Here is a 26,560-nt window from a genome sequence, read left to right as displayed (position 1 = left end):
ATGTGCTGCCAGTGCTAACTTACCGATGCGAAACTTGGAGTATGGAAAGATGCATGCTGGGAATAACAAGACAGAGGAAAAGGAAGGAATGGATAAGAGCGCAAACAAAAGTATGCAATGTTATTATAAGAGCGAAAAAACTGAAATGGCAGTGAGGGCCGGACATGTAGCAAGATGAACAGACCATCGCTGGACCAAGGAGATACTAGACTGGATCCCAAGAGATATAAAGCCACCAAGAAGAAGACCTCCAGGAAGATGGCAATATGAAATTAGGAAACATGCTGGAGCAACATGGATGAGGGACGCAGCAGACAGGCTTTTGTGGAAGAATCTTGGGGAGGCCTTCATCCAACAGTGGATTGAAAAAGGTTGAAGATGATGATGATGATGATGATGATGATGATGATTATATATATATATATATATATATATATATATATATATATATATATATATATATATAGCAACTTGGTTTGTATTCACTCACGAGTAGGGCTCATCTACAGCATGGACTGTACCATACATACCAGGAAGAGCTCCTGTATCAGATTCTGTGGTTCGCTCTGCGAGGTGGGGAGGAGAGTATGGGGTAGAAATGAGAATGAGCCTGGAAAGGGAAAAGTCCAGGCAGAGTGTGCAGGGCTGTAAGTGAACAGAAACCAACAAGGTCCATGTGTCAACATTGCCAGCAGGCAAGTGAATTGAGAAGTGAAAGGTGCTGCACACACAGTGTTACCACCCCAAGACAGACAGCGCTGTTTAGTTTCTGCTGACTTGACGTTTGCACTACTTACTCGCTCAGGAAAACACACCTTGTTAATACCAAGCATCCTCCTTCCCCCACATTCAATCCAGGGAGACGAGACGGAGCCGGCATCGGCAGCCTTACACCACCTGCAATGCTCAGACTTACCTGCTGTCAGAGAAACAAGGAAACTTGGGCAGACACATCATCATTGGTCTGTAGCTCTAAAAGTGTAAAGCTGCAGTACACCATAATCCTATTCAATGTGATATTTTCCACATGCTACCATGTCCTGTCTGTGCTCTGTTTGTTGTAGGGGTAGGACCACAGTGTTCTTCTTTGTTTGAAGCCTGCCTGTCACGGTGTCTCTTTATAAGGATATAGCTGGTGTCCTGGTGCAGTCTGTAAATGAGCTGCTCTGCTCTGCCTTTTAATACTTAGTAATACTGTTAATAAAGCTTTCAGGAGGTAATTAAGGTAACTCTGCTTTGTGAATAAGCTTGTGCTAAATGTTGGAGTCGATCAGCCTATACTCAGGACATGCAAAACTGATGCAATCCAGGGTGATTCCCCAGTACATTAAAATTCTCTGAAACAAGAATCCAGCTGTAGCTGATCCTGGCAGGGTAGAGGCCAATCAAAATCAACCCCCAAGTCATACAATTAGACAGACTGACAACACGTGTTTGTATTTTTAAAATAAAGCAAAATACAGAGCAGTACAATTGATGACCAACAAAATAATAATCCACACTGTACAAAATCTCTTTTGCATTTGTTACCCAAAACACTTTTATTAATATATTTTTTTTTGTAGAAAACATTCATTGCACACATACAAAAAAAAATCCCCACACACTTCCTATACAAACAAATATATTGAATTCTTATTAAAAACAGATAAATAGAACCTGGCTCCCACAAATCATGGGGATGATATGATGAACCGTCCGTTTCGCTGGAGTCTGTATTGAGAGAGGGGGGTTTACATAATTACACGAGATTGTAATCAATTCAAATCCCTCTAGCCATCTTTGTTCACTTAAAAAAACCAAAAAAAAAAAAACCTTTACCAGTGTTAAAAACAGATGACCACCAAGATCCATTATTCAGGATAGCCAGACAGGCAGGAGCCATGCTGCAGAAGTATAGGAGTGAGACATTCAAACCATTTCTAGAACACAGCAGTGACTGGCTGCTTGGAATTGATCCTAGGCGCACCCTGCTGACCATGAATGGAATAGCACAGGATTTCCCAATCCTGGTCCTGGGGGACCCCTGTGTCTGCTGGTTTTCATTCCAACTGAGTTCTGAATTACTTACTTCAACCCTTAATTGAACTATTCATTATCTTAACTGGACCTTTTTAATTGTTCAGCTTTTAAACCGTTGGAAATTAAGTTAACTATATATTTGTATAAGTAACTTGAAATATAACTTTTTAGGAGCGGAAAACAATTAAAAAGGCCTAATTAAGCACATTATTAGTTGAATTAAGGGTTTGATTAAGTAAGTGAGAACTTGGCTGGAATGAAAACCAGCAGACACAGGCGGTTCCCAGGAGCAGGACTGGGAAACCCTGGAATAGCATACAGTCAGAGAAGCCATCCAATGCCAAATGGAGTTTTGAAAGTAAACCCCAGAAGTCGTACAGCAGGAGCTGGAGGAAACGCTTTCAAAACATGGCACTTTGTGGATACGCAGCCCACGGTGTGTGCAAATAAGGCACAATCTTCTCAAAATGACTCCCTGTAAATCCACAAACCTCTTAACAGTGACATTGCTGTTAATGGCACAAAGAAGATGCGGACTTTGCGAACTGTACAGAATCTGGAGAAGCATTTGTTTTTGTTTTTTACTCTGAGGTCTTGGAATAAACTTCAGGAAGAACTGAAACTTACTGGATTGAGACCTTTAAAGGAGTTCAAACAAAAAGTGGCATCTAAATATGTAGCAGAGATGTGTTTTTGTTTAGTCCAGTGCTTCTAAATTGTTTCTCATAATTCGATTAACTTGTTTGTATTGGTTGTGCTCATTAGAATTTGGGGGTGGGGTATATGATATGCCACCTTCTTGAACAGGTCTCCTTTGCAAAATAGATTTTAATATCAATGGGATTTTCCTGGTTAAATAATAATAAAATAAAAAAAAGTACATACACAACTTGGGACAGAAAACAATGTACTAAGTTGTTTGCTAGTTTCTTTAATGCAGTACTACCAAGTACTCTGGAAAAAACAAACTAATGTGACCAATGACAAAAATGGAGCACAATTCTTTTTTTTTTTTTCTTCTTTTTTTTTTAAAAACTAAAAACACACAGCAGGAAAAAAATATGTCCAATGAACGCCTTTCCAATGATGTCCAGGGTTCCCGTCCCCCTCTCTAGCAGTGGCGGTACCTCTGGGCCCCTCACTCAAGACCCCAGCTGCGGTCCTGTTGTTCAGTTTGTGGGTTGCAGGGTGTGTGGGGGGGTGGGGTGGGGGAAGGGAGGATGGTTGTGGAGTGTTATTCTTCGTGGATCATCCGACGTCACGCACACACACACACACACACACAATCAACCAATCAATCTAGGATTCGTCCAGGGCAGGAAGAACGGAGGAGTGGGGGGGTTGGGAATTCTCCCAGAAATTCAGGATTGGATTATCAGTTTGACTCGTCCAATCCACACGGCCTCCTGAACTCCTGGCCTCGCTCGTGGATCCACTTATTGGAAACTGAAAGGAAAAAAAAAAAAAAAAAAAGGGGTCGGGAATAAGTCTGGAATGTTCCACAAACATTCAATTTTTCAAATCAATGTTTTTATAACTGGAAACTAGAACACCATTAACCCAACTGTTGTATTAAAACTAGAAGAAACCAGGGTTGGGGTTAATAATAAATACAGGTTTATTTTACGATGTTTGAAAATACATTAGACAGCTTTACATCTTGTATACTTTAATAAACAAAAATCAGTCTAAACCACTATAAATCATAACCTCTACTTATAAAAGGAGAGTGGTAGAGCCGTGTCACTCACCCCATTTATTTCCCACCAAGACGGGACAGGCTGCATGTCGTGTGAGGTAATCCCCTTCTCCACTGGGGAACAGGTTATACCAGAACACTGCTGAGCCCTGGAACACAGGCACACACACACAGAAACATTGAGTGAGTCCTTTACATACAAAACAGACATTAATCAAGTCCTTCACCAGACTGCTGTGATCAAACCCTAACTTTTTAGCTGGACTGCAATCGGGTAAATACAACAAACACAATTTGTGTGATTTACTGAAGCAATAGTATAACAGTTCAGAGGAAATTACCAGATAACTTGACAAACCTAACCCTCGATCATCTCTGGTAATTCCTTGGGGAATTTTATTTAAATAAAAATAGAAATTACTATTGCTTAATTAGCAACGCTGTAACTTTATTCAAACTATCTAGATATAGCACAGTCAATGGCGACTGGGTAAAACTCTCTGGGCAGTCTTACAGTCAGGTTGAATCAAGCTCACGTGCGATATGTTCCACTGATGGTCACATTATTTGCCAGCTTTCTTCCCCGTCAGACATGTATTTATTTATGGTACACAACTACTAGCTTACCTTCATGGGCCACACAGAGGCTCCCACCTCTGTGAAGACTGTAGCGCCCCCTGCTGCAACGTCACTCATCTGCAAGGAGAGCAAGAGGGTGCAGGAAATGAGATGGACAGCTCAGTAAATCAGGACAGAAACGCATCTCAATACAGAAGATACTGCAGGAGAACACATGTACAGGACAGCTCTGTACAACTCACAAAGAGAGCTAGATGGAGAAGTAAAGTTTCCAGCAGTAATAACAGAAACAATCCTGAAGGTCTTACATAAATCAACCACGTGGCGATTCGATTTCCTGTCCCCAGCTCCTTGAAGGCATCGGGTTCATCTTTCTGTGAGGAGAAGAGGAGGAAGAAGAAGAGACGTTTATCAGCATGATTCAGAAACCGCATAAAAAAAACAAAAAAACTCCAGCCTGGCAACAAACACAGAAAATCTGCAGAAACCACCTGAAAATATGACACACACAACTGTGATAACCCTTTACTTAACCCATTCCCTCCCCCACCCACCTGTGTGTGAGTGTGTTTGAATCATACTGATCCGAGTTTTGTGAACTGAGCTACCCCACAGAAATTTAAACTGTAGATCAACTTTATTTACTTGATGGGTCCTAATACTACACTACTAGAACAAAAAAAGGCAACAGCCTGAAAACTCACCCTGCCGAAATCAAAGTGGGGTTCGTACTGACCCCCAACACCATAGTTGGCCACCTGGAAGAAAAAAAATAAAACACACAACAATGAAATCCTCTTTATTGTAACAGCAAGTTATTACACAAGAAAACCAGTTTTGCAGCACAGACTGGTAAAGGTCACATGTGGACTTACCTAGATTACTTTTCACAATTTACAAAAAGGTAAGAAGCAAAAGAGTGCTGTTCTTTATAAACATGAATCCTTGTCGTAATCAAAAGATGGCCGAAAGCACATCTACACACAACCTTAGCGGGACAATAAAAGACTGCTGGTTTACCTGCAACTCCTCTGCAGTCTTGACATCGAGGCCGGTGAGGTCCTCTATCCTCTGGTTGATCCGGTCCACCACAGGGCTCTCATAGGCTGCTATCCAGGCACTGGCGGGACAGAGAGAGGGAGAGGGTTAATGATCCTCAGCAGCAATGGGCCTGTGACATGGAGCAAGCAGACAGGAGCGATAGGGTGTGCGCTAATATACAGTAAAACAAAGAACATTATCCAATCACCAGCTGGCACCCAGCTGTTCTGTACATTATACATTTACAAAGGGGCTGCACTGGTTTGATTGGGGGAAGGTTTGGATTGCAGTGTCACTGCATTTGCCTTCATTGGTGAAACCTGGTGGCCAGTAAACAACTGTGGTTGGTTGATTTTTTTTTTTTTTTTTTTAGTATTGGGAAGCTGTGAATTTTCATTCATTTTCCAGTAAGGGATTGCTGCTCCTGCTCAAAGAATCTCTGGGGTGTATCGATATATAAACAAAGACAACAGAATACATCTTGAGAGGTTACATGAGAAAAGCCTAGTGAAGGGGTTTATTGGCATTCTGTTCTTAAGAATACACAGGTGAAAGGAACACTTGCTAGGGGTAAGAAAATGATTTTAAGTATTTATTGCAGGCATTTACAAGCTGGTGTTTAGTTGGTGCAGTTATTGTCATCATCATGTACAGTACAGGCTACAGACTTAAGTAGACGTGCACATTTACAAATCAAGTTAGTTAAACAAGTTTGAGAGCACTTATAATTGATTGTTAAAAAAAAAGCAGCATGCAAAAAGGACAGGTGTCACACACAAACATGAAAAACTAGTGACCTAGCAGAATCTCCTTAACCCCTCCTCCCCCCACCCCGCACAATATAGATCAATTCGATCCTACGAGAAAAGGCTCAACAGGTGTCAAGTTTTCTTTCATTCTAATCAAGAAATCTAAACTCTGTAGTTGTAACTGTCAGCGTGCTTTCCCTAGGTCTCACTCCACTTTGCTATGCGACGGGGGAAGCCACTGTAGACATGCAATTCTCCTCCCCTTTCCTCAGCTTGCCACGTAACACACAGTTTTCAGAGAAGAATAATATAATGTTAATGTGCACAAAACTAGCAAGAAACTACTCTGGTTACCGAACCACTATGTCCTGTATCCAAGCTCTTTGTTAGTTTTATACCATTATAACTATATTACTCTGCTTTCAGACTGCTTTCAAATATGGTCCAAGCTGTCGCCCACAAATTATTTTCCAGCAGCTCTCAGCCCAGTTCATCCCAGTTCAAACCCCCCCCCAGACACCACACCACACCACACCACACACAGACACATGGGTATAATGAATAGCATTTGAAAAGCCAAAGGGCCGCATGTATTATAAGAATCTGCAGAGGGGGCAGTCAGCAATGCCTATTTTTAAACCGGTATCATAATTTTCCCAGGTCCTTAACTGTGCAGTACTGCAAAAAAGCTTGTTAAAAAAAAAAAAAAAAAAGTTCCTTTTTAAACATGAAACCACAATTTACTTTTTAAAAAAGGCTTTTTTGTAGGTTTAGTTTATAAAGTTGTATTTTTTTTTTTTTTTAAATGTCCCTTTTGTTTGGCTTGCTACCAAAACGGACAGCTGAAATATGTTTCAATGCACTTTCTTGTAATCTAGTTTACATGACGCACACAGTATGACGGACCAGTTACAATAAGCACCGAATAGACTTACAGTCGTTTATAAAAACTAAATAAACATGCATCAATCTTAATATTTGCACAGACAAAGGTTACATTTGTCATTGCATTTGTAGGTTAAATGCTGAACTGTGTTGTGCCCGCAATTCTCAATAAATAATAAAAGTGAGCTTCTGCTAACCGAGATAGTCCCGCCAGATGCTTAGTTAAGTCTACCTTTTATCTAGAGCGCTTTGATTAAATGAATAAGTTTTCCTGAAAACATTTAAAACACAAGGTTTGGAATGAATTCCTGTGTATTATAAACTCTCTCTAACCTTGTATAGCAACACTATCCACAAATCTGGCCCTCATGCTGGCTAAATCTTTGGAAAAGACACCCTTTAACTACAAAGTAAGCTACTCCACTAAAGAAAACTCTCCTACTCCTACTCCTACTCCTCTCCGCAAGACTAATAAACACAAGTTCACTGGGGTGATTAAACACAAGGAAACTTATCATTTTCTATTCATTCTGCTAGTTGCAGGAGAGTTTTCCAGCAACATTTGGAAAACTACTGCATAATTTACTACATTTCTTAAAATTGTAGCTTTTTCAGGCAAAAAAAAAAAAAAAGTGTTTCATCACCCTGGGGCAAAGGGGAGAATGGTGCTACAGTCTGTTCTCAATGTGAATCAAAATTTCTTTCAGGATTCAAACCCGTCGTGGAATTGCCCACAGGCCCTTGAACAGTGGTACTCAGTTAAGAGTCTGTTCCAAAACAGCAACCAACTATTACTATTGTTATTCCACATCGTATCATATCATATGGGCCCAAAAGATTGCTCGCATTGTCTTACTGGCATGACCCCCCTTACCTCTTGGAGACTCTGTAATGGGCTGTGGTCAGTTTTCCCGTTTGAGGGTCATGCACGGTGGCGCGCCTTAGCTGCGTCACAGGAACAAGACGAAGAAGAAAGAAAAAACAAACAAACAAAAAAAAAGGAGGGTCTATTTTAATGCTGCTGATCGAATGGGAGGAGACTGGCATTCTACTAGAACCGAGAAAGGGATTAATACAGATATAACTCCCATACCCAACCCCCATATACAGCAGTGCAGAGATTCAAAGAAGTGCGTATGAAGTTTTTGTTTCTTCTCGCTACATTAGTGTTCTTACTAAGTAGGCTCTAATGTGCTGTATCACCCAGGTCAAGCGCTTTGTGTGGTCTCTGCTGCCAAGCCACGCAGTGTTAGTCCCCCAGCGGCCGCCCTCCACTATTCCTTACCTTTTGCTAATCCTGTAATGGGCTGTCTCCAGCACTCCTGTAATTGGGTTGGAAATGGTGGCTCTCTTTAGCTGTGAAGCCAACCAGTTAAAGGGAAAAGGCGTTACATGGCAGGGTGAAACTGAGCGCTCAGCAGGGTACAGTGCTGGGGCAGCCCTCCTGATACTATAATACAGAGACATCAGAGGGCAAGGCTTACACAGAACCCTGTCAATGACAGGACACACCCAAAACATACTAAACACTGCATGCATCCTTCTCCAAAACAGGCTAGTTTACAAGGGTGTTGTCTAGTTTCATTAAAGGATAAGGAAAATAATTACCAAGTATTAAAAAGAAATGTGAAAAATACTCCTCGTTCTAACATCTGTCGATTTAACAGTGTTTCTTTTTACTGGAGTAAACAACATTTCTTTAAAAATGTCTGGGCGAGCCTGAAGCTCCTTGCCCAACCTTTCCCCTGTCAGAAGCCACTCACCCTGGGCTTGGCCAGCTCCTTGACCACCTCGATTTCCTTATCCGAGATGATGTTGTGGAAACGCACAACCCTGGGCCGGTCCCACTCGTCCTCCTGTTTCACAGGCCCCAGGATATAGCGCGGGTGCCTGTTGTTGTCGTAGTAACGGCAGAACAGCTTCTTCTGTCTGCGAGGAGACTGGAGAGAGAGAGAGAGAGGGGTATACATACAAATACAAATCTACCATCCCGAATTCACGCTGAAGCACCGCGGGTGTTCTTACCACCGTCCCCGCTCCTCGGCACAGTTTCTCGTATTTCAGTCTCTCTGGCAGGTAATCTTCAGGGGTTCCTTTCTTCCTCTTGCTCTCTTTCACCTTCATCTCCTTCTTCTCTGACCCCTCCTCGGACTGCTGCTCTGCCTTCATCTGCTTGGCCAGCATGTACTCAAAATACTTCAGGTTGCCATTCGCTCTCTGATGCTCTGGGTCTGGAAAACAATTTTAAAAAAAGGACAGAATCAGGCTACAAAAGTCTACCACTTTAACTTTTGCATTGATTTTCAGCATCTAAATTCTGCTTCTCGTTCCTCAAGCTGCAGATGAGAAATGTCTTTACCAAGGTCGGACTCATCTTGCATTTCCCCTCCTGCCTCTCCTTTCCCTCCCCCACATTTTGTCACATGACTTCAGTCACGTCATCATCTGCACCATGAAACCAGTCTGTAAAACTCGATCTCATCGCGTTTCCAGTATCAAACTGAGGATGCCCCACAGTGGTTCTGTCTACAACCCAATCTGAAACCGGACGCTACACACACACAAAAAATAATACGAGCATCAGGCTTTTGTACAAATCCCATTTAAAGAATGAATTCTCCTTCCTCCAAGATTTCTCTAAAATCACTACTGACCGAGTTTAATGCAACAGATACTCCCATCTCTATATAAAAGAAAAAAAAACACACACACACACACAAGTAATGAACCATGACAGAAGCAGACTGCCTAATCCAACAACCAAAACAAAACAAAACCTGACACATTTTGCCAAAACACACATCGGCATTTCTGAAAAAGGCTCTTGGTAGGTATGAAGGAAACCCTGGCAGGGCCGCCGAGTCTGGCCAGCACACAAGCACGCGGTCCCTGGCTGGAGATCAGCCGGTCACTCGTTATTATTCGAGTCTCGGCCCGGTACCTCTCGGAAGAGCAGCAGTCTTCACATTCCTCAGACTCTGAAACGCAGCCCACAGCAACAGGAGCTCCTTTCAGCTGAGGCAATTACAGTGACAGCCCGGAAAAATAAATAAAATAAAATGCAAGCACCACGTGTGCCAGAGAGGTCTAAGAAATGACTTTCATGATTAGCATAATGCACACTTCACTTTGAAGTCTTGAGATTTGTAGCAGTGTTCACACCATATTCAAATCAAGCTCCTTGTCCAAGTTGTCTAGGATCTGAGCAGATAACAAACTGAGCAGGCCTGACCCTGCTGCTACTGCTTAACTTTCTGAGATATGAGCAAATCACAAGCCAAGAAGAAGAAGTTGTATTGACCAGGCCTGCCCCTTGAAGGCATCTGCAATCTTCCCAGTTCTTACCCAGTTTCAGGAGTCTCCTGGTGAGCTCCAGGGCCTTGTCCAGCTCTCCCTGCTGATAGATGGAGTAACTGAGGTAGTCCAGGATGTTGACCTTGTCGGTGGCACTCTGCTCTCCTTGGTCCAACTGGTTCAGGGCCTGGGCCATCCACAGCTCTGTGTGGTAATAGTCAGCGTCCGTGTAGGCGACCTTCCCCAGCTCGAAGCAATCCTCCACAGTCATCGTGGTCTTGTGCTTCACACCTGCGTGGCCAGGACACACATGGACACACGGACACACACACACACACACACACAGGGACAGACTTATTCGTCATACACAAGGTAGTCCATTGTTAGTGTCAGGAGTCATTCTTTAGTACAGGGATAGGAATAAGACTCCCATTGCAAAGCAGTTTGATCCATTCCTGGTTTTACTACAAATTTAATAAGACACACCTGAGCTTGTTACCTCTACACTATGGCTAATCAAGCTGGCACTACAGCCTGGAATGGGTGACACTGCAGTGAGACGAAGACACAGATTCACTATGTTTAAGCTTATTAAAACATGCATCCAGTTTAAAAGAACTGATTTTGCTGCATTCTGACTGTACTTCTATTTCTACCAAAGACTGCCAATTGCACTTGTAGTCTTTTCAAACCATATAGTCTTGAATGGGGATAGACCGCTTAAAAAATCAAGAGAGCCACATAGGGGAGATCAAGCAGCTACACAGAGTGGAAGAGCAATCTGTTAGGCAGCCCTGCAGTACAGACTGTAGTAAACAGACAAGAGGGGTCACTACTAATATAAAAACAAAGAAAGGAAGCTGGTAATGTTACAACGCCAATAAAAAAACACAACAAATGTGATAGTCATGAAACTGTCGTAGATTTAAATCTTAAATTGTGAGGTGTCCTGGAAAAACTGAATAACCCTCAATATCAGGTTCAAACAATTTTGCTTTATATTACCATCAATGTATTTTGTATTTCAGAAACTTGAAACACATGTTGTGGATAACCCCACCTCCCCTCCTCCCAGCCCCATTCCAACACGGTGCTTGTGCTCACCAGGCAGGTTGCCCGTAGAGATGGTGTTGGCATCCAGGTCGTAGGTGTCCTGCAGACGGATCAGCGCCTTTGCAGCCCCAGTCTGATCCTCGTCATTGGGGAAGTGCTGCCGCTGGATCGTCAGGTTAGAGATGAACCCTAAGAAATCAGAGAAAGAGAAAGATTAGGGAGCGTCTCCAAATTCCAGACATAAAAAAAGTAAACAGACAGACTCCATATACCCCAGTATTTTGAAACACACTAAAGAAATTCCAACAGCAAGTTTAATAAAAAAAGAGTGGGCAAGCACTAGATATATGCCACCTTCCGGACCGCTGCCATTAACACGCAAGTGAAAATTAAAGCGATTCTAAGGAGCAGGATCTTGATATCATAAAAAACAGCCTGGAAGGGTTTGATACTGCACCTTGGCATGTGAAACAGCCTGGAGGGGTGTGATACTGCACCACGACACGCGAAACTTCATAACCTCATTCCTCAAGTAGGTCGTAGCAATTTGCCTGCGACACCTAGTCTCTATACTAGTGGATGGGTTTCAGAGGTGCAACAAAACATATGACATGCAGGTCACGATACGATCCGATAGGATACATGCGACATCGTATGATGCATAAGATCAAATGATCAGTTAATGATGGACTACTATGTTAAAGTAAACGAGCTAGGGAGAGTATGTGTTCATATGGACTATAATACACACTTACTGTTCATTCAAGAACCACTCTGAACTACAATGAGCTATGTTGCTGTGCTTTTGATCTTGTCTCATGATACAAACCTCTACGAACACTACGATGTACCATGTAAAGAATGCAGGACGAGTCATGGATACACGATGGATCGTTTCACCCCTAATGGGCTCAGGCTGTCTAAACCGGGCCTCACCGTCGGACATGTCTTTGAGCACCAGACTCTCCAGCTCGCCCCACTCTGTGTTCAGCCTCTTCATCAGCTTGAATGCGTTGACGGGGTGACCCAGAAACCCCTCGGGGTCCTTGGTGGCCGTGTCCGTCAGAGAGTCCATCTTCTCCGCCCACCTGGAATAAAAATAAATAAAATCAGAATATCAGGAGCTTGTTCTCATCTATCAATGTAAAGTGCTACACAAAGGGTCTATTAACAGCATGCCCTTGCGTGCCTGTGGAAATGCTGGGTCTTGTTGACTCTACATTAAAAATCCCTACAAGATGCCAGCTGCCAGAATAGGTCGTTCCAGGATGGAAGGGATTAACAAGAAAAGGGTAAGGATTTCATACTCTCCCTGCCAATAAATTCTCAGAAGTAGGTCATCGTGATCCACAGTAGAATGCGGCAGTCCTGGACCTGCTTTTTAATATTCACACAACTGTCACATGACATCAGCCCCCTTTATACATTCCAACTCAGCTCTGCCCTTTTAGAAGAATAATCCAGCAAGACTACCACAACTATAAAGATAGTATACAAGTGATCAATCAGAGAAATCATCTCTGCTGCACAGAAACACATGTTCTATGAAGAGAATATCAATGTGTGGGCATCACTACATGAAGGTCAAATGCATAAGCACAGGGGACAGTCTCAATGAGAGCCGTCTTGGGTTTTTCAGCTGTTACGGCTGCACCTGCTTCTACACGTTACCACAGAGCACAGTAGAAACATCATCATATTTTTTTTTTCTTTCTTCTAGAATCAGGAAGTCAAAAAACAAAACCAACACCACATTTTCTCCATTTAGCTTAATATTCCACCCCACCCTATTTTATAAGCTACTTTCTCAATTCACCTCCTGCACTACAGGCAACACGATGTGTAACTGGGAACCTGACAGCACAGCTCAGGAGGGATCCTATTATCCAGGGCTGAAATTCTGCCGGTACTCTTTACTGGAACGCGCAGGCACTCTCACATAATCCACTAGCGCAACGTTTCTCAATTGCAGCCACCAGTGGGATTTTGTGTAGCCAAAGCAGCCCCTCAGTAACTCCGCTCCTAATCAACCTTAATCAGTTATGAAGTTAAATGAGTTTTCACTTGCGTGTACATCTAAAAAAATTATATTACTTTATGAAAATATGTCTTTTGACACACTGTTTATTGTGCAGAAACCGCAATGCCAGGGATATAAAAATTAAAAATAGATAAAAATAAAAAGTAGTGCCTGCTACATTAAAAATCAGAGGGCACGGTTTGATGGGGGCCTTTGTATAATTTCTTCATAGCACATTTGGTATAACGTCATTCTTTTTTAAAATATCATGAAACAAAACTCACTCTACAGCAGTTACTGCATAGTGTAATATTTCTTAATGCTTATTATTTAAGGTTTAACTTAATTGTTATATTACAGTACATGACAGTGATAAATGAGGATACAAAGCTTTCTGTATTTTCCGCTTCCTTGTTTATGGTGAATTGGCTATATTTTATCAGGTCTTTAATGTTTATACCTGGCTGCACATAGGAGTAGCTGCACTCTGTTGAGAATTTCCCCCTGCTATTACCTGCAACACAGTTTATAGGATTTTGGCAGGAACAATGAGGTTCACCGGAATCAAAGAGAAAAGAGCCTGGAAAACTAAACAGTAAGGTGCACTGTCCATAGCAAGCTTCAGAACAAGGGCCTTTTGTGCTTCCCCATTAGGATAGAAGGGGCGAGCTTGCACTGGTTTGCACAGCCTGGAATGTTTGGCTTTGTGGGACTAATGGAAAAACACTCACTGTTTGATCTGCTCGAGCTTGCTCTCCTCAGCTTTAATGTAATCCTTGAGAGACGTGACCAGGTCCTTTTCTGTATACAGTAGATCGGTCATCTGGCCTGAGGAGGAGGAGGAGGGAAACAAGCAGTGTCACCGAGAAGAACAATTCTGAAAAACTACGGAAAGTTAACTAAGCTACTGATAGCATTCAATAACTGCAGAAGTTGTGACGTGTTCTTTTTACGATTTTTAAAAACTAAGTATAGCAGCGCCGTAATAAAAATGATAGCAAGGGCATTTGTAAAGTATCAACTTTAAATATGCTTTGAACATCTTACTTACGGTACTCAAACATTCCAATTTTATGCATTCAAGTGATACTCTGTGGTTGGAAAATCGATTTTAACTTATATCTACTGGAGTGTGAGAACGCAATGGATATTATCAACATAGACCACAGACTCTGACATTTCAATTTAAAGGGGAGGACGACATTAACAGGAGTGAGATTATACAGCTTTGACAGCAGGCAAGAGCTTACCGATTGAGGTATAGAAGTCAACGTGGGCCTCTGACAAGGAGACAAAAGCCCCGAGCACCAACACACACCAGACTGTTACAAGCTCCATCAGCTCAATTCTGCACTTCTCTCTGGAGGAAAGGAAAGAAAAGGAGGAACAAAGGAGTTCAGACATAAAACAAGCACTACAAATATCCACGTCACACATGTATGTTTATCATGAGGATACCCTCTAAATTTAGTCGGAGTGTGATCTTCAGCATGATGGGATTGCTAAAGGGAGAAACGATGCATGGGCCTTTATGTGGCATCTCACTACGAGGGAGGGGTACGGGTGCTTGTTGAGGTGAAACAGCAAATGAATATTCTCTATTTCCGTTGCAATGTTTAAATGGTCATTCGTGGATGCATGGCGACGTAATGACGTAAGAGTGGACATGCAAGACAGAAACAACCACAAGAGCTTCATGTGCAAAGGTAAGCAGAACATTTAATCTTGCATAGCACTGCTGCGTTTTGTTAGACGCAGTATGGAAACACCGCTAGCAAGGCTCCCATTGCTCAGCAGTTTGGTCCTGCCCAGGTTTTACTGTAACCTCAATTAAATACACCCGAGTTGGTAATCTATGAATGAAGGTTAATTAAACTGATACTGCTACTCTATGGGAGTCCTGTTGAAATTGATAGTGTCTGTGTGATAACTTCTTGTCATTGTGCACATGCCTAGATTTGAATGTTGGAGCAGATTTTCTTAAACTGCAAAATGGAACGTCAGGAGATGGACCTGCTTGCTTTTCAGATTCGTTTCTCTCTAGATTTGAAACAGAAGACCGTACAAATAAAAAAAAAAAAAGTTGACAAAGTTCAATAAACAGTAAGATAGTATAAACTAAATCTAAATCTGATATATTGCCTGCAGCAGTGTCTACAGTAGTTGTTACTGACCATTTGGTTTTACGTACTGCTCAATTCTTCAAAGTTGAACAATGTCAGAGAGTATATTATGTACTGCTGGGTTTTAGTACTTTTTAAACTCAGATTTCAATGTAATGTTCAACATTTTTGCCATGCATTTTACTGTATAGACCAGTATTTAATGTCCAAGTGGCAGTGTTGGTTTCATTTTGCATTCGCTCTTCTTCCACGTCGAAAACGCCCAATGATCATTTCCATCCATCGAGTGGATCAGAGCTCTCCAGTAGCGACTCAGGCACCATCCTTTCCCTAAACCTACGTGTGAATGGTCTTGATTGTGATCCAAGCACACGGAAGTGCATTGCAGGTATGGAGTTATCGGAAGACTCATTCAGAAAGCAGACCCTCATGATGCACAGCCTCGGGTAGTCTCTACAGTAAAACTCTAATTACCACATTACTGGATATACTGTTCCTCTTATAACCACGCACACAGGGCAGGGAGGTATGAAATCCAAACGATCATATATGTAAAGCAAGGTAACCTGGAAAAAGAACTGGGACATTTACACCATTTTTATACAGCTTTTGAAAATGCAAACAACCAAGTACCATTTCAGCCAGAACGCAAGTAACTACAATTATATTAGAAAGTAATTAGGTTATATATTATAATTATTATTATCTCAAAAGCCTACAAGTACCGCCACTGTTCATTTTCAAACACACTTTCTCTTGACAGAGTTATGTTAAATGTTGGGCAGTTGGCTCGTTTAAGCAAATCTTATTTAGACTTTGTTGAGGGAATATTAAAAAGTTGTTGCTTGTGCCCTATTCCCATATCTTAAAAATCATGGGTTATCAGTATTTAAAAAACATGGTTTTGATTAAATAAATAAACCTTGGCATTCTTTAAACTATTCTAAACGGTTGCTGGAGTTATCTTGCAATTTGGTAAGAAAATGTACAATCATACAAAAACAGACAAAACATTCATGACTTAGTTTTGTCTTCTGTAACTAATCAAGTAGACAAGCGCTTCAGCTATTGCCTTCTTCAGTGTACTAGGCTGCCAATTAATAAAAAAAAAGGAGTTACTGAAAGCAAAAGGCAGGTGTCAACTCAAATCAAGTGCACTTTATTTAATAACTAAGAAGAACAATTCCCAGCACGTGTTTCTAATTCTAGCACTGCTCTACTCAATGTCTAGCTAAATAAACAAATGTGTGTTTATTCAGTAACAATAGCATCATTGCAGCGGTGTGTAAATAGCCACTGAAGTCACAATGTACCAGATGCCATCTAGTAAGAGCAGGTACCTTTTATAAGCATTTAGTCAGCAGCAGTTAAGGGCTAAAGGATGAGTTTGCCACAATCTAAAGCCTTGGCTTACTGAATTGTCCATGGCAGTAAAGCCAGATTTACATTTATGTTAACAGGACCGCAAATGTAAAATCCACTCCACAAATACAATACTTTTGTATTGACAAAGTGAAAGCGGAAAGTAGGGTCAGCGAGACAACCCAGGCAGCCTGCATCTGTATAAACACAGGGGTGTGAATCCAAAGTCACTGCACCACCAAAAGGCAAACACATTTTGTTTTACTAAGTGCTTAACAATCCTCCTAGTCTGACCTTATCTAATCGTTCATAGTTTTGTTTTACAGAAATTATTTTCTTATCTTCATATACTGACGATCTATCTATTTAGTCTTCCTCAGGCTAGGTTTATTAAACATTGTCTAGTTTCTAACATAGTGTCTGTTCCCTAAACTACATCCTAAAAAGAACGGTCCCAATTATTAAACAAAAAAGCTGCAAATAATGAGCCCTTTCCACGATGAGTCAGCAGGTATTCCAGTTCCCACACACACACCATGGTCTGTGCTGAACAGGGTGTCCCTTTCAGAGGAAATATTTTCTTCAGTGTCAGTTAAAACAAAATGGCAACACAGCGAGAAGTGAAGTAAAGCTGACATGCTGGACCTCGGAATTGAATTCATCAATACGTCGCCTCAAAGACTAAAGGGAAATGCACTGAAGTTGTGCTGCATGAATTTGTTATACAAATCTCTGGAGGGTCATGTGGTAAGCTTCCCATACCATTTGAGCAGACTCTGAAACACCCCCACCCCCACAGGAGCTGCAGGCAGCAGAGACCCTCCCCCAAAGGAATTACTGCACACAACTGCCGCTTCTTCACTTGGAATGGTAAACTAGCCCAATCGACACCAATGACCCTCATATGTAGAGAGCTTATCCAAATAATCACTTCCTGTGATACTACAGTACTCTACACAAAACACTACACCCTCCCAACAAAGCTGGAGCGTGTATATTCACACATACATACAGGTAGTGCACAAAAAAATGGAAACACCAATGTAAAGTCACTTAATAGGACATTGGATCTGCAGTTGCTCGCCTGTTTTGCCTTGCACTTTAAATTAATGCACAGATATCACGATCCTGGAGTATGTGCTTCCGCTCACTGTTGCCCTTTGCTGATGATGTCTTTCCCTCGGAGTTCCATGCCGACATCACCTTAGACACCGTTGCTCGTGAAACATCAGCAAGTTGAGCTGTCTTGGTCACTGAAGCCCCAACAATAAGCCCTCTTTCAAAGTCACTGAGGTCTCCTCTTGCAGCCATGCTAGCCATAATTATTGGCAACCAGGCCTGACCAGCATTTTTATACTTAACCCTAAGCATGCTGGGATGTTATTTGCTTAATTAACGCATGAGCCACACCGGTATGGAAGCCCTTGCTTTTAATATACTTGGTGTCCCTCATTTACCCAGGTGTTTCCATTTTTTTGTCCACTACCTACATATATACATATATATAAACAATTGAATTCCCAACATACATGTTGGGGTACTGAATGTTGGCGGTTATAAATTAAAATGTATTCGTACTCCAGGGCGCCAATGTGCTCTTGGCCCAATTTCCAGCTTCATTATTTTATTGAATCTGAGCATGTTCAATTAAGTGAGTGGATACTGCTAGAGCAATGGAATAAAGGTCATAAGGGCAAGTCACATAAAGACTGTTTGGAATGTCTTAATTAGGACTAGCCTATCTGACTCAAATTTCCAGATCTACTTTCCACTAGAGGACGCTAAACAAGAAAAGTCATGTTGCCTAGACATGATATTAGAGGGTATACAAATCATACACTATAATGTATTCCACTCATCACGAGTCAGTGAGCTAACAAGTCTCTCTATTTTGAAACAGCCTTCCTTGCATGGTACAATTCATACAACAAAATTAGAAGTGCACACAAAAAATGCATTCAGCCACACTTGTTGATAAAAGTTGATACGACACATATGAGACTTTTACATCAAACCTGAACGAATGACTGGGTGTGTTTACATGCCTGTGCCCGGGAACTGAAGACTTATGACTGGGTTTTGGCAACAGTCTGTCTAAATAATTACGCCTGTACAGGACTGCATGTTAGTTTAGAGATGTATGGAATGCAAATAGATCAGGCAAATTGCTGCTTTTTTTTTTTTTTAACTAAACACTGAAATGCAGACATAGCAAGACAGAGCAGAAACTAGGAATGGATCAAACTGCTATGCAATAGGAGTCTTATTTCCATTCCTGTATAGACCAAATTACACACATTTTTTGGTGAAGAAAAGAGAAGGCTATAGATGTAAAAGTTTTAGCTGCTTCGTGGTACAAAAATCACTTCCTGTGCTGTAAGTCAGTTTTACTTTTTTTTTTTTTTTTTTTTAAATCTGAACTAAATATTTTTAGTCCACGTTAAGTGACCCAGTGATGTCGCTGCTGAACAAGAGCTAAATAAAGGGATTTTGAAGCTTGGTAGTCTGTGTTTATGCAGGGTTACAGCCTCAATGCCCTCCAGTTCTGGGATTTGCACAAGCAAGAAACAGCATTAAGCTCAAAGTCTAACACTTTTGCTTCAAAACCCAGTAAAGCTTGTAAATTCACAGTGGCCATCACTTAACCAGTTCCAGAACCCCTTGATGTCATCGATGTCATCAGTGCACCCAATCGAAGCCCGGGTAGAATATGTTTTGAGTTTTATAAAAAAAAAAAAAAAAAAAAAAAAAAAAAAAAATGCTTTTGGTGATTACTTTCTGTTTTTTTTTTTTTTTATCAGATTCATAGACACAGCACCACTGCTAAGCAGGACAATTCTAAATTCTGACTCTTTCAAGGTTTCCCCCCCCCTTTAATAAATAAATATGGATTTTGGAAATGCCAATGACTCCTCCTTGTTACTGCTTGCTGGTTAGTCACTTAATTCTTTGGGCCAATTGACTGTGCTCTACATGAGTTTGCAGTGCACTGTACTTGTGTTTCAATGTTTGCTGCTCTCCGCTTGTGTTGTCTTTCCAGGAACCCCTTGGCTTTAGTATCAATGAGGAATGCACTGGGTACCAAGTCAGCACCTGAACAAACTATCAAATATTACCAAACCCAGTGCTTGCAACTGATCCAGCACAGCAAAGTTACAATCTTGCACATGTTGTTTTTTCCCCCAGAATGGTTCTGGACTGCAGCTGTAAAACCAAGCTTCCCCACTGCACAGCACAGACCCCTACCACATCTCCCCCTTAGGGAATGTGAGACGGTAGTTTTTCATATTCACAGCTCAGAGTCGGTTTGTAAAGGTGGCAATTAGGAATGCCATTTTCTCTGCGATGTGGACAACAGCCCACAAAGAATTGGCCTCAGGCCACAGAAAAAGTAAAGATGTCTAGCTTCTAAGTGTCCAGGATTGTGTGCTGGCTTCCGCTCACAGAACATCTGCTACAGCACCACTGTCCACTACTGCAAGAACACTGAATGGTACAATATGTAGTAAATACTAAATGTTTGATTAAACATTTTGGCAAGACGCCAGTCAAAACTTTGCTAAAACGTATTTTCATAGTACTATGTAGATACCACCATATTGCACTACAATACATTGCAAACAATGCAGAATATTCAATTGACTTAAAAACAGTGTTGGATCCTAATAGCACCACCATGGAAATCTTTAAGACTTTGCATAGTGCAGGCCAGTTACTGGAATGCATTTCTCCAGGGAGTTGCCTAGGTTTCTTATTGATCGTGGTGGTATGACGAGCCATGGCTGTTCAGATGAATTGATTAGACCTCCAATGAGATTTAGTTCAGTGTTCTAAACTCACACCTTTGTTCCATGGCAGACTACTTTCCACTGTACTTGCATTGTGTTTAGTGATGTTAATAAGCAGGTCAATAGATTAACCTTGAGGGAAAACACCCAAGATTAGCAAAGGTTGACCTGTACCATTGTTTTACAGTTGGGGATAAAATACAGTATACTTTCATTTCACACATATTCGTCTAGATTATATACCAGATATTTACTCGTACCAAACATTAGGGTACCAGACATACAGTATTGTGGATGCAGTACACTTAGCATGAGTTCTGCACAATGCAAGTTATGCTTGTGCAGTATTCCAGCACGGTACAGAATCACACATTTGCTGTATCCAAAATACTGCAGTACTTTATTGATACAACACATGGCATGGCCTGGTTTAAAGTTCTCTTAAGTACTGAAGCCTTTTCCCTGAGCTGTGCTGCTTACCATTTGGTTATACATTTAATGACAACTGTCAGATTAAGTGTATGCTGTGGTCTAAAGTTAAGAGGTTAAACCAGGACATTGAACTGTAACAGTATGTAGACCATGTGCTTCGCTATTGTTCACTGGAAACGTTTCATATTGCAACACTGACCCTCTCTTAAGATATTAAGCGTCTGCTGTATTAAAAAAAAAAAAAAAAATAGCCGCTGAAAAATCGCATATGCGGCAAAAATAAAACACATATATAGTTACGCGACAGTAACACTAACCTTTTAACTTGAAAAATCACACATGCAGTAAAAATAAACTAAATATTTAGTTACGCGAAAGTAAAACTGTAACCTTTTAACTTGCTGCACAGTACTAGTACTGTCAGAAGTTCATTCAGTCACAAGAGAAAAAGAAGTTTGAGTAAAAATGTTGCCACGTATGATCTGCCCCTCCCCCCACTAGCTTTGGGATGTGCCGAGATGCTGCCAAAACTACAGCCCACCCCATCACGTATGCCCACGTACGTAGTTTATAAATGCCTCTTCTGATTCCTGTACACCAATATGCTAGTTTATTGGTAAAGCACTACCGGCAAACTAAAAGCGTTCTGTTATCTAGATTAGTTTAAAAAAAAAAATTCTAAACGAGGCTATACGAATTAAATTAATGTATCAATTTTGCGCTTAACAAATAGTCTACTATTGCTAAAATAAATAAATAAATAAATAAAGATTTGAGCAAAGTACATACAGTGTTTAGAAATAACTCAAACTGGGCAGTACAACAACAACAACAATAATAATAATATAATAATAATAGTAATAAACAAGAAATATTTTCTACGGATGACAAATGGTTAATGTTTTGGGATACCGAGGAACAAGGCATGGCTGGTCGTACAGGTTTATTAATGCTTCTTAATGATTAACGTTAGACACACTGCATGTTTCGTGTTGTTTCGTTATTAACACATTACTAAACCCTCCCCTAGAGAACAGTTAAATGTATTACTAGCAATGCAGTACTGTCTGTACCTATTAACAAAAGGTTTCCATTCGGGGTTAGGAGTTGATACGATGATAAACCACATTAATGAACTACAGCGCTAGCATAAGTTGACAGAAGTAGTCATAACTTTTCTATACAGTACGAACCAACGATTGCCTTCGTGCATGTTTGGTGAAAGTCTGATTTATTAGATCTTTATTAAATTCAACCCACCCCCCATCCGCTAAAATAAAGTTTCAGTAACGTGCAAGTAACTATGAAGCAACACATAGGCTACAGCCGACATCCCTACGACCGACTGGAAACTTCTAGACTGCTCTTCTTGCACACGGTCGGAATATGCTGATTTTAAATAACATTATAACGCTACATTTATTTAGGCGTTTGGTAATGCCAGTGCAGTAAAATGAACAATAACCTTACCTTATATATCGGGGTGTTACTCTAACGCAGTGATCGCAGTGGGCTTCAATGCTAAACCCCCCAATGCAAGTCCTTCTTCACCTCTGACTGTTTCACATGCACGGCAAATCACTGCCAGCTTGCTTGCTTGCTTGCTTGCTTGCCGACTGCCTGTTTACGACAGAATCTTTTTTCCTGCTCCGAGATTTTTATATCCGTCTTCCAGCTGCATTCTCTCTGCGTCCGTAGCGCCGCCTGGCGGCCGGTAACTAGCAACACCCAGCTACGTGCAGAGACTCACACACGCACTCCGGCTCGAGTACAGCTGAACAGCAGCTCTCGCACTGAGCATGCGTTTCGGAGTGAGCAATGCTCTGGCACTTTCACTACATTTCTAGTTATCATTGAAAAGGCACCGTTACACTCAAGCAAGCATTTTCACCTTACACTAAGCGTGGCACCGACCAAAGTTTAGATGATGGTTTTGTTTTATTTATTTATTTATTTATTGCAAAGTTTTCACAGCTTTTTTCCTTCTCAAAATAAAAATAAAAACCATTTAAACCTAAAATATTATTTACCCACCTATGTTGTTTCCTACTAGTTTGTTTTTTCCTTTCATTAAATAAAACGATGCAAAGTTTTCTAAGAACTGTGACGACTGTAATAACAATACTAAAAGTAAGCTGTCTTTATACAAAGTGAGAAAGCAGGATTTTACTGTAATAATAATGATGATAATAATAATAATAATAATTAGTATAGTGCCTTTCATATTAAGTAGTTTACTGCACAACACAATGCAAGAATCAGGTTTTTAGGAAATTAGAGCCTTTTTACAAGGGAAATAGGAAAAACATTAAGGCTAAAGGCAGATGGGTGGTAATTGTTCCTGTGCAGCTGGATGAGAGAGACAGCCGACCCATTTCAGGCACTATGTTTACACAGTATCGGGTGCAGTGTCAGCTGAACCATCAACACAAAATAATACTACACAATACAACTTTTTAAGAACAGAGAGCACCTAACACGAACGTCAGTACTGGAGAGCATTAATATTGCATGATTGAAAACAATGACTACAAAACCGTGTTCATTAAGAGATAATGGCATCACTGTGGCTTTTTACAAGGTAACAATGGAAGTCCCGAATCAATCATTTGAACGAGACTTTCATTATTATTGTGGAGCACACGACAGAAAGTATTTATTTACCTTTGTTTTTCTGAAATAATCATTGTGGTCCACTGAAAGCGATGACTCTTGTCAAACGTTTCACCAGTGAGTAGCTTCATCTTTTCTGTTACTAGGTTAACAGAATGGCTGACCTCCATACAAAGCAACAGGAGAGGAGTGTCTAGTTGTTCCATAATTAAGAGATAATGTGTTTTTAAGCAACAGGAGAGGAGTGTCTAGTTGTTCCATAATTAAGAGATAATGTGTTTTTAAGTGCAGTTTAGGAGGTACCAAACTTCCTTGCTGAATTGTAATAAAGGATGAAGCCTCTCGAGTCATTTATACACTACAGAAATAAAAAGCTGTAGTGTATTGTAAGGTTTCCTACTGCAATTGAGCAATCTGATTGGTTGGAAAAGTTGTGATGGTGAATAATATACAGTAACACATGGCAGCGGTGGGATGTCTTGCATGCAAACGCATACTGATTACTCTAGTAATGAAGCCTTTTGCCTAAATGTGTCATTGCTGATTGAATTAAAACTGATTAATAATGAAGACCTATTATTCGAAATGATGGGATGCCCATAGCCACTGACACAGGGGTATATCTAATACCTGTGAAGTTTTAAAGGATTTATATGTGCCCCGAAACTTTTCTTAAGTGGTTTGATACTAGAAAACTGGCCCAAGTTTGAACCTACCCTGGATCATTTATCCAGACAGAAAAGAAACAACAAACCAGGCTAAATGAGTATGATTTCAGCCAGGGTATCAGATACAGTAGGAATCACATTCTGAAATTGCCCCAGGAAAGGACTTCCAAAGCTTAGGGGCACAGCAAGCCCTCCTGCCTATTGGTTAGACAGGACTGTAAGGAAACTGATGTCCATAGATCTTTAGGTCTGGTCGCTGGCTGGTTACATGCTGCAAGGCACATTTTAAAGCAATAACAAATTGTGCACCTGAAAGAAAACATCCATATTATTAAACAGAGCAGAGAGTGTAAGTGTACGTGCATTCCTACTAAACAGCGGCTTAATACTGCAGCAGACATTACTGTGCAGAAAACCACTGATCCCATATTTCAAAGCCTTGAAGAAACAGGCAGAATTTAAATATAGTAAGCATCAATTTCAGGGCAGTAAATCAGCCTAGTTCTGGAGTGAGCGTTTCCTTGTTACTAAACATAGCGCATAACCGTGCATTTTCAAAATCAGACCGCATGTGCTGGGCAAGCTAAAGATGTGTTTGTAAACTTCATTGAAAAAAAGAATGGTCTCAGAAAAAAGAAGAATATACAGACATTTGTTTTTGTTGGCATTTGCAAAATAGCTTAAGTGGTTGTACTTCCTTTTGTTAATTTCACTCATTATATATCATGTTTTGTTTTTTTTTATCACAAGGGCTTTTGTGATACTTTGTGTGAAAGGCGCTATAAAAATTGACATTGTTTTGTTTAATGTATTGTATCCTTTTGTGAAGCAAGAGCCAATGTAATAAAATCGTCTGAACGGTATGAAGGCAGTAAGAAACTACTGGGAAAAGTAACTTCTCCTGCTACACTTTGGGTTAGCGATCCACCCCTATAAGTGTTTACAGATATAATATTATTCATTGGACTATAGATTGCTCTAGCTGATTCTTGTTAGTAGTATACTATTGCAATTGTTTTATTCTTATAAGACAATGTGCTTTTTCACTTTTTTTCAAAACTATTTCTTTTAAATGTTTATTTTCTGAAAGCATAATTTAGTATCCTACCTTTTTTAAGTTTTGATTTATTTATTGATTGATGTATTTATTTAACAGTCGAATAAGAACATAAGAACATAAGAAAGTTTACAAACGACAGGAGGCCATTCAGCCCATCTTGCTCGTTTGGTTGTTAGTAGCTTATTGATCCCAGAATCTCATCAAGCAGCTTCTTGAAGGATCCCAGGGTGTCAGCTTCAACAACATTACTGGGGAGTTGGTTCCAGACCCTCACAATTCTCTGTGTAAAAAAGTGCCTCCTATTTTCTGTTCTGAATGCCCCTTTATCTAATCTCCATTTGTGACCCCTGGTCCTTGTTTCTTTTTTCAGGTCAAAAAAGTCCCCTGGGTCGACATTGTCTATACCTTTTAGGATTTTGAATGTTTGAATCAGATTACCACGTAGTCTTCTTTGTTCAAGACTGAATAGATTCAATTCTTTTAGCCTGTCTGCATACGACATGCCTTTTAAACCCGGGATAATTCTGGTTGCTCTTCTTTGCACTCTTTCTAGAGCAGCAATATCCTTTTTGTAACGAGGTGACCAGAACTGAACACAATATTCTAGGTGAGGTCTTACTAATGCATTGTAAAGTTTTAATATTACTTCCCTTGATTTAAATTCAACACTTCTCACAATATATCCGAGCATCTTGTTGGTCTTTTTTTTATAGCTTCCCCACATTGTCTAGATGAAGACATTTCTGAGTCAACATAAACTCCTAGGTCTTTTTCATAGTTCCCTTCTTCAATTTCAGTATCTCCCATATGATATTTATAATGCACATTTTTATTGCCTGCATGCAATACTTTACACTTTTCTCTATTAAATTTCATTTGTCATGTATCTGTCCAGTTCTGAATGCTGTCTAGATCATTTTGAATGACCTTTGCTGCTGCAACAGTGTTTGCCATTCCTCCTATTTTTGTGTCGTCAGCAAATTTAACAAGTTTGCTTACTTTACCAGAATCTAAATCATTAATGTAGATTAAATAGCAGAGGACCTAATACTGATCCCTGTGGTACACCACTGGTTACCTCGCTGCATTTTGAGGTTTCTCCTCTAATCAGTACTTTCTGTTTTCTACATGTTAACCACTCCCTAATCCATGTGCATGCGCTTCCTTGAATC

At 40.5% G+C, this 26,560-nt stretch overlaps 1 protein-coding gene across 3 annotated transcripts; it reads right to left on the bottom strand.

The window, feature by feature from the left end:
• Positions 1–1,513: 1,513 nt before the first annotated feature.
• p4ha1a (prolyl 4-hydroxylase, alpha polypeptide I a) lies at positions 1,514–22,689 on the bottom strand. Of its 3 annotated transcripts, XM_034922207.2 has the most exons (16): positions 22,518–22,689; positions 14,593–14,702; positions 14,074–14,170; positions 12,259–12,410; positions 11,374–11,511; positions 10,321–10,560; positions 9,001–9,206; positions 8,739–8,915; positions 8,261–8,331; positions 7,850–7,915; positions 5,321–5,420; positions 5,005–5,058; positions 4,609–4,674; positions 4,349–4,417; positions 3,774–3,870; positions 1,514–3,468 (listed from the first exon to the last, which is right to left on the bottom strand). In XM_034922207.2, exons 2-16 carry the CDS (start codon positions 14,678–14,680, stop codon positions 3,398–3,400), a joined length of 1,692 nt encoding a protein of 563 aa, XP_034778098.1. In that variant the 5' UTR covers positions 14,681–14,702; positions 22,518–22,689; the 3' UTR covers positions 1,514–3,397. The 3 variants fall into 3 exon arrangements, with proteins under 3 accessions (XP_034778098.1, XP_034778097.1, XP_034778096.1); XM_034922206.2 differs by lacking the exon at positions 8,261–8,331 and having other exon boundaries at positions 7,850–7,920; XM_034922205.2 differs by lacking the exon at positions 7,850–7,915 and having other exon boundaries at positions 22,518–22,688.
• Positions 22,690–26,560: the final 3,871 nt, after the last annotated feature.

This window comes from Acipenser ruthenus, chromosome 7, assembly GCF_902713425.1.
Source record: "Acipenser ruthenus chromosome 7, fAciRut3.2 maternal haplotype, whole genome shotgun sequence".
Classification (NCBI taxonomy): domain Eukaryota; kingdom Metazoa; phylum Chordata; class Actinopteri; order Acipenseriformes; family Acipenseridae; genus Acipenser; species Acipenser ruthenus.
This window is presented reverse-complemented; position numbering and strand designations above follow the sequence as displayed.

Bases quoted from the DNA above. Each gene is read 5' to 3' on its own strand.
- p4ha1a (XM_034922207.2), bottom strand. From the start codon at position 14,680: ATGGAGCTTGTAACAGTCTGGTGTGTGTTGGTGCTCGGGGCTTTTGTC. The intron at 11,512-12,258 runs GTGAGGCCCGGT...CTGATTTCTTAG, and splicing joins GCTCAAAGACATGTCCGACG to GGTTCATCTCTAACCTGACG. The intron at 8,332-8,738 runs GTGAGTGGCTTC...TTGGCTTCACAG, and splicing joins AGGAGCTGGCCAAGCCCAGG to CTAAAGAGAGCCACCATTTC.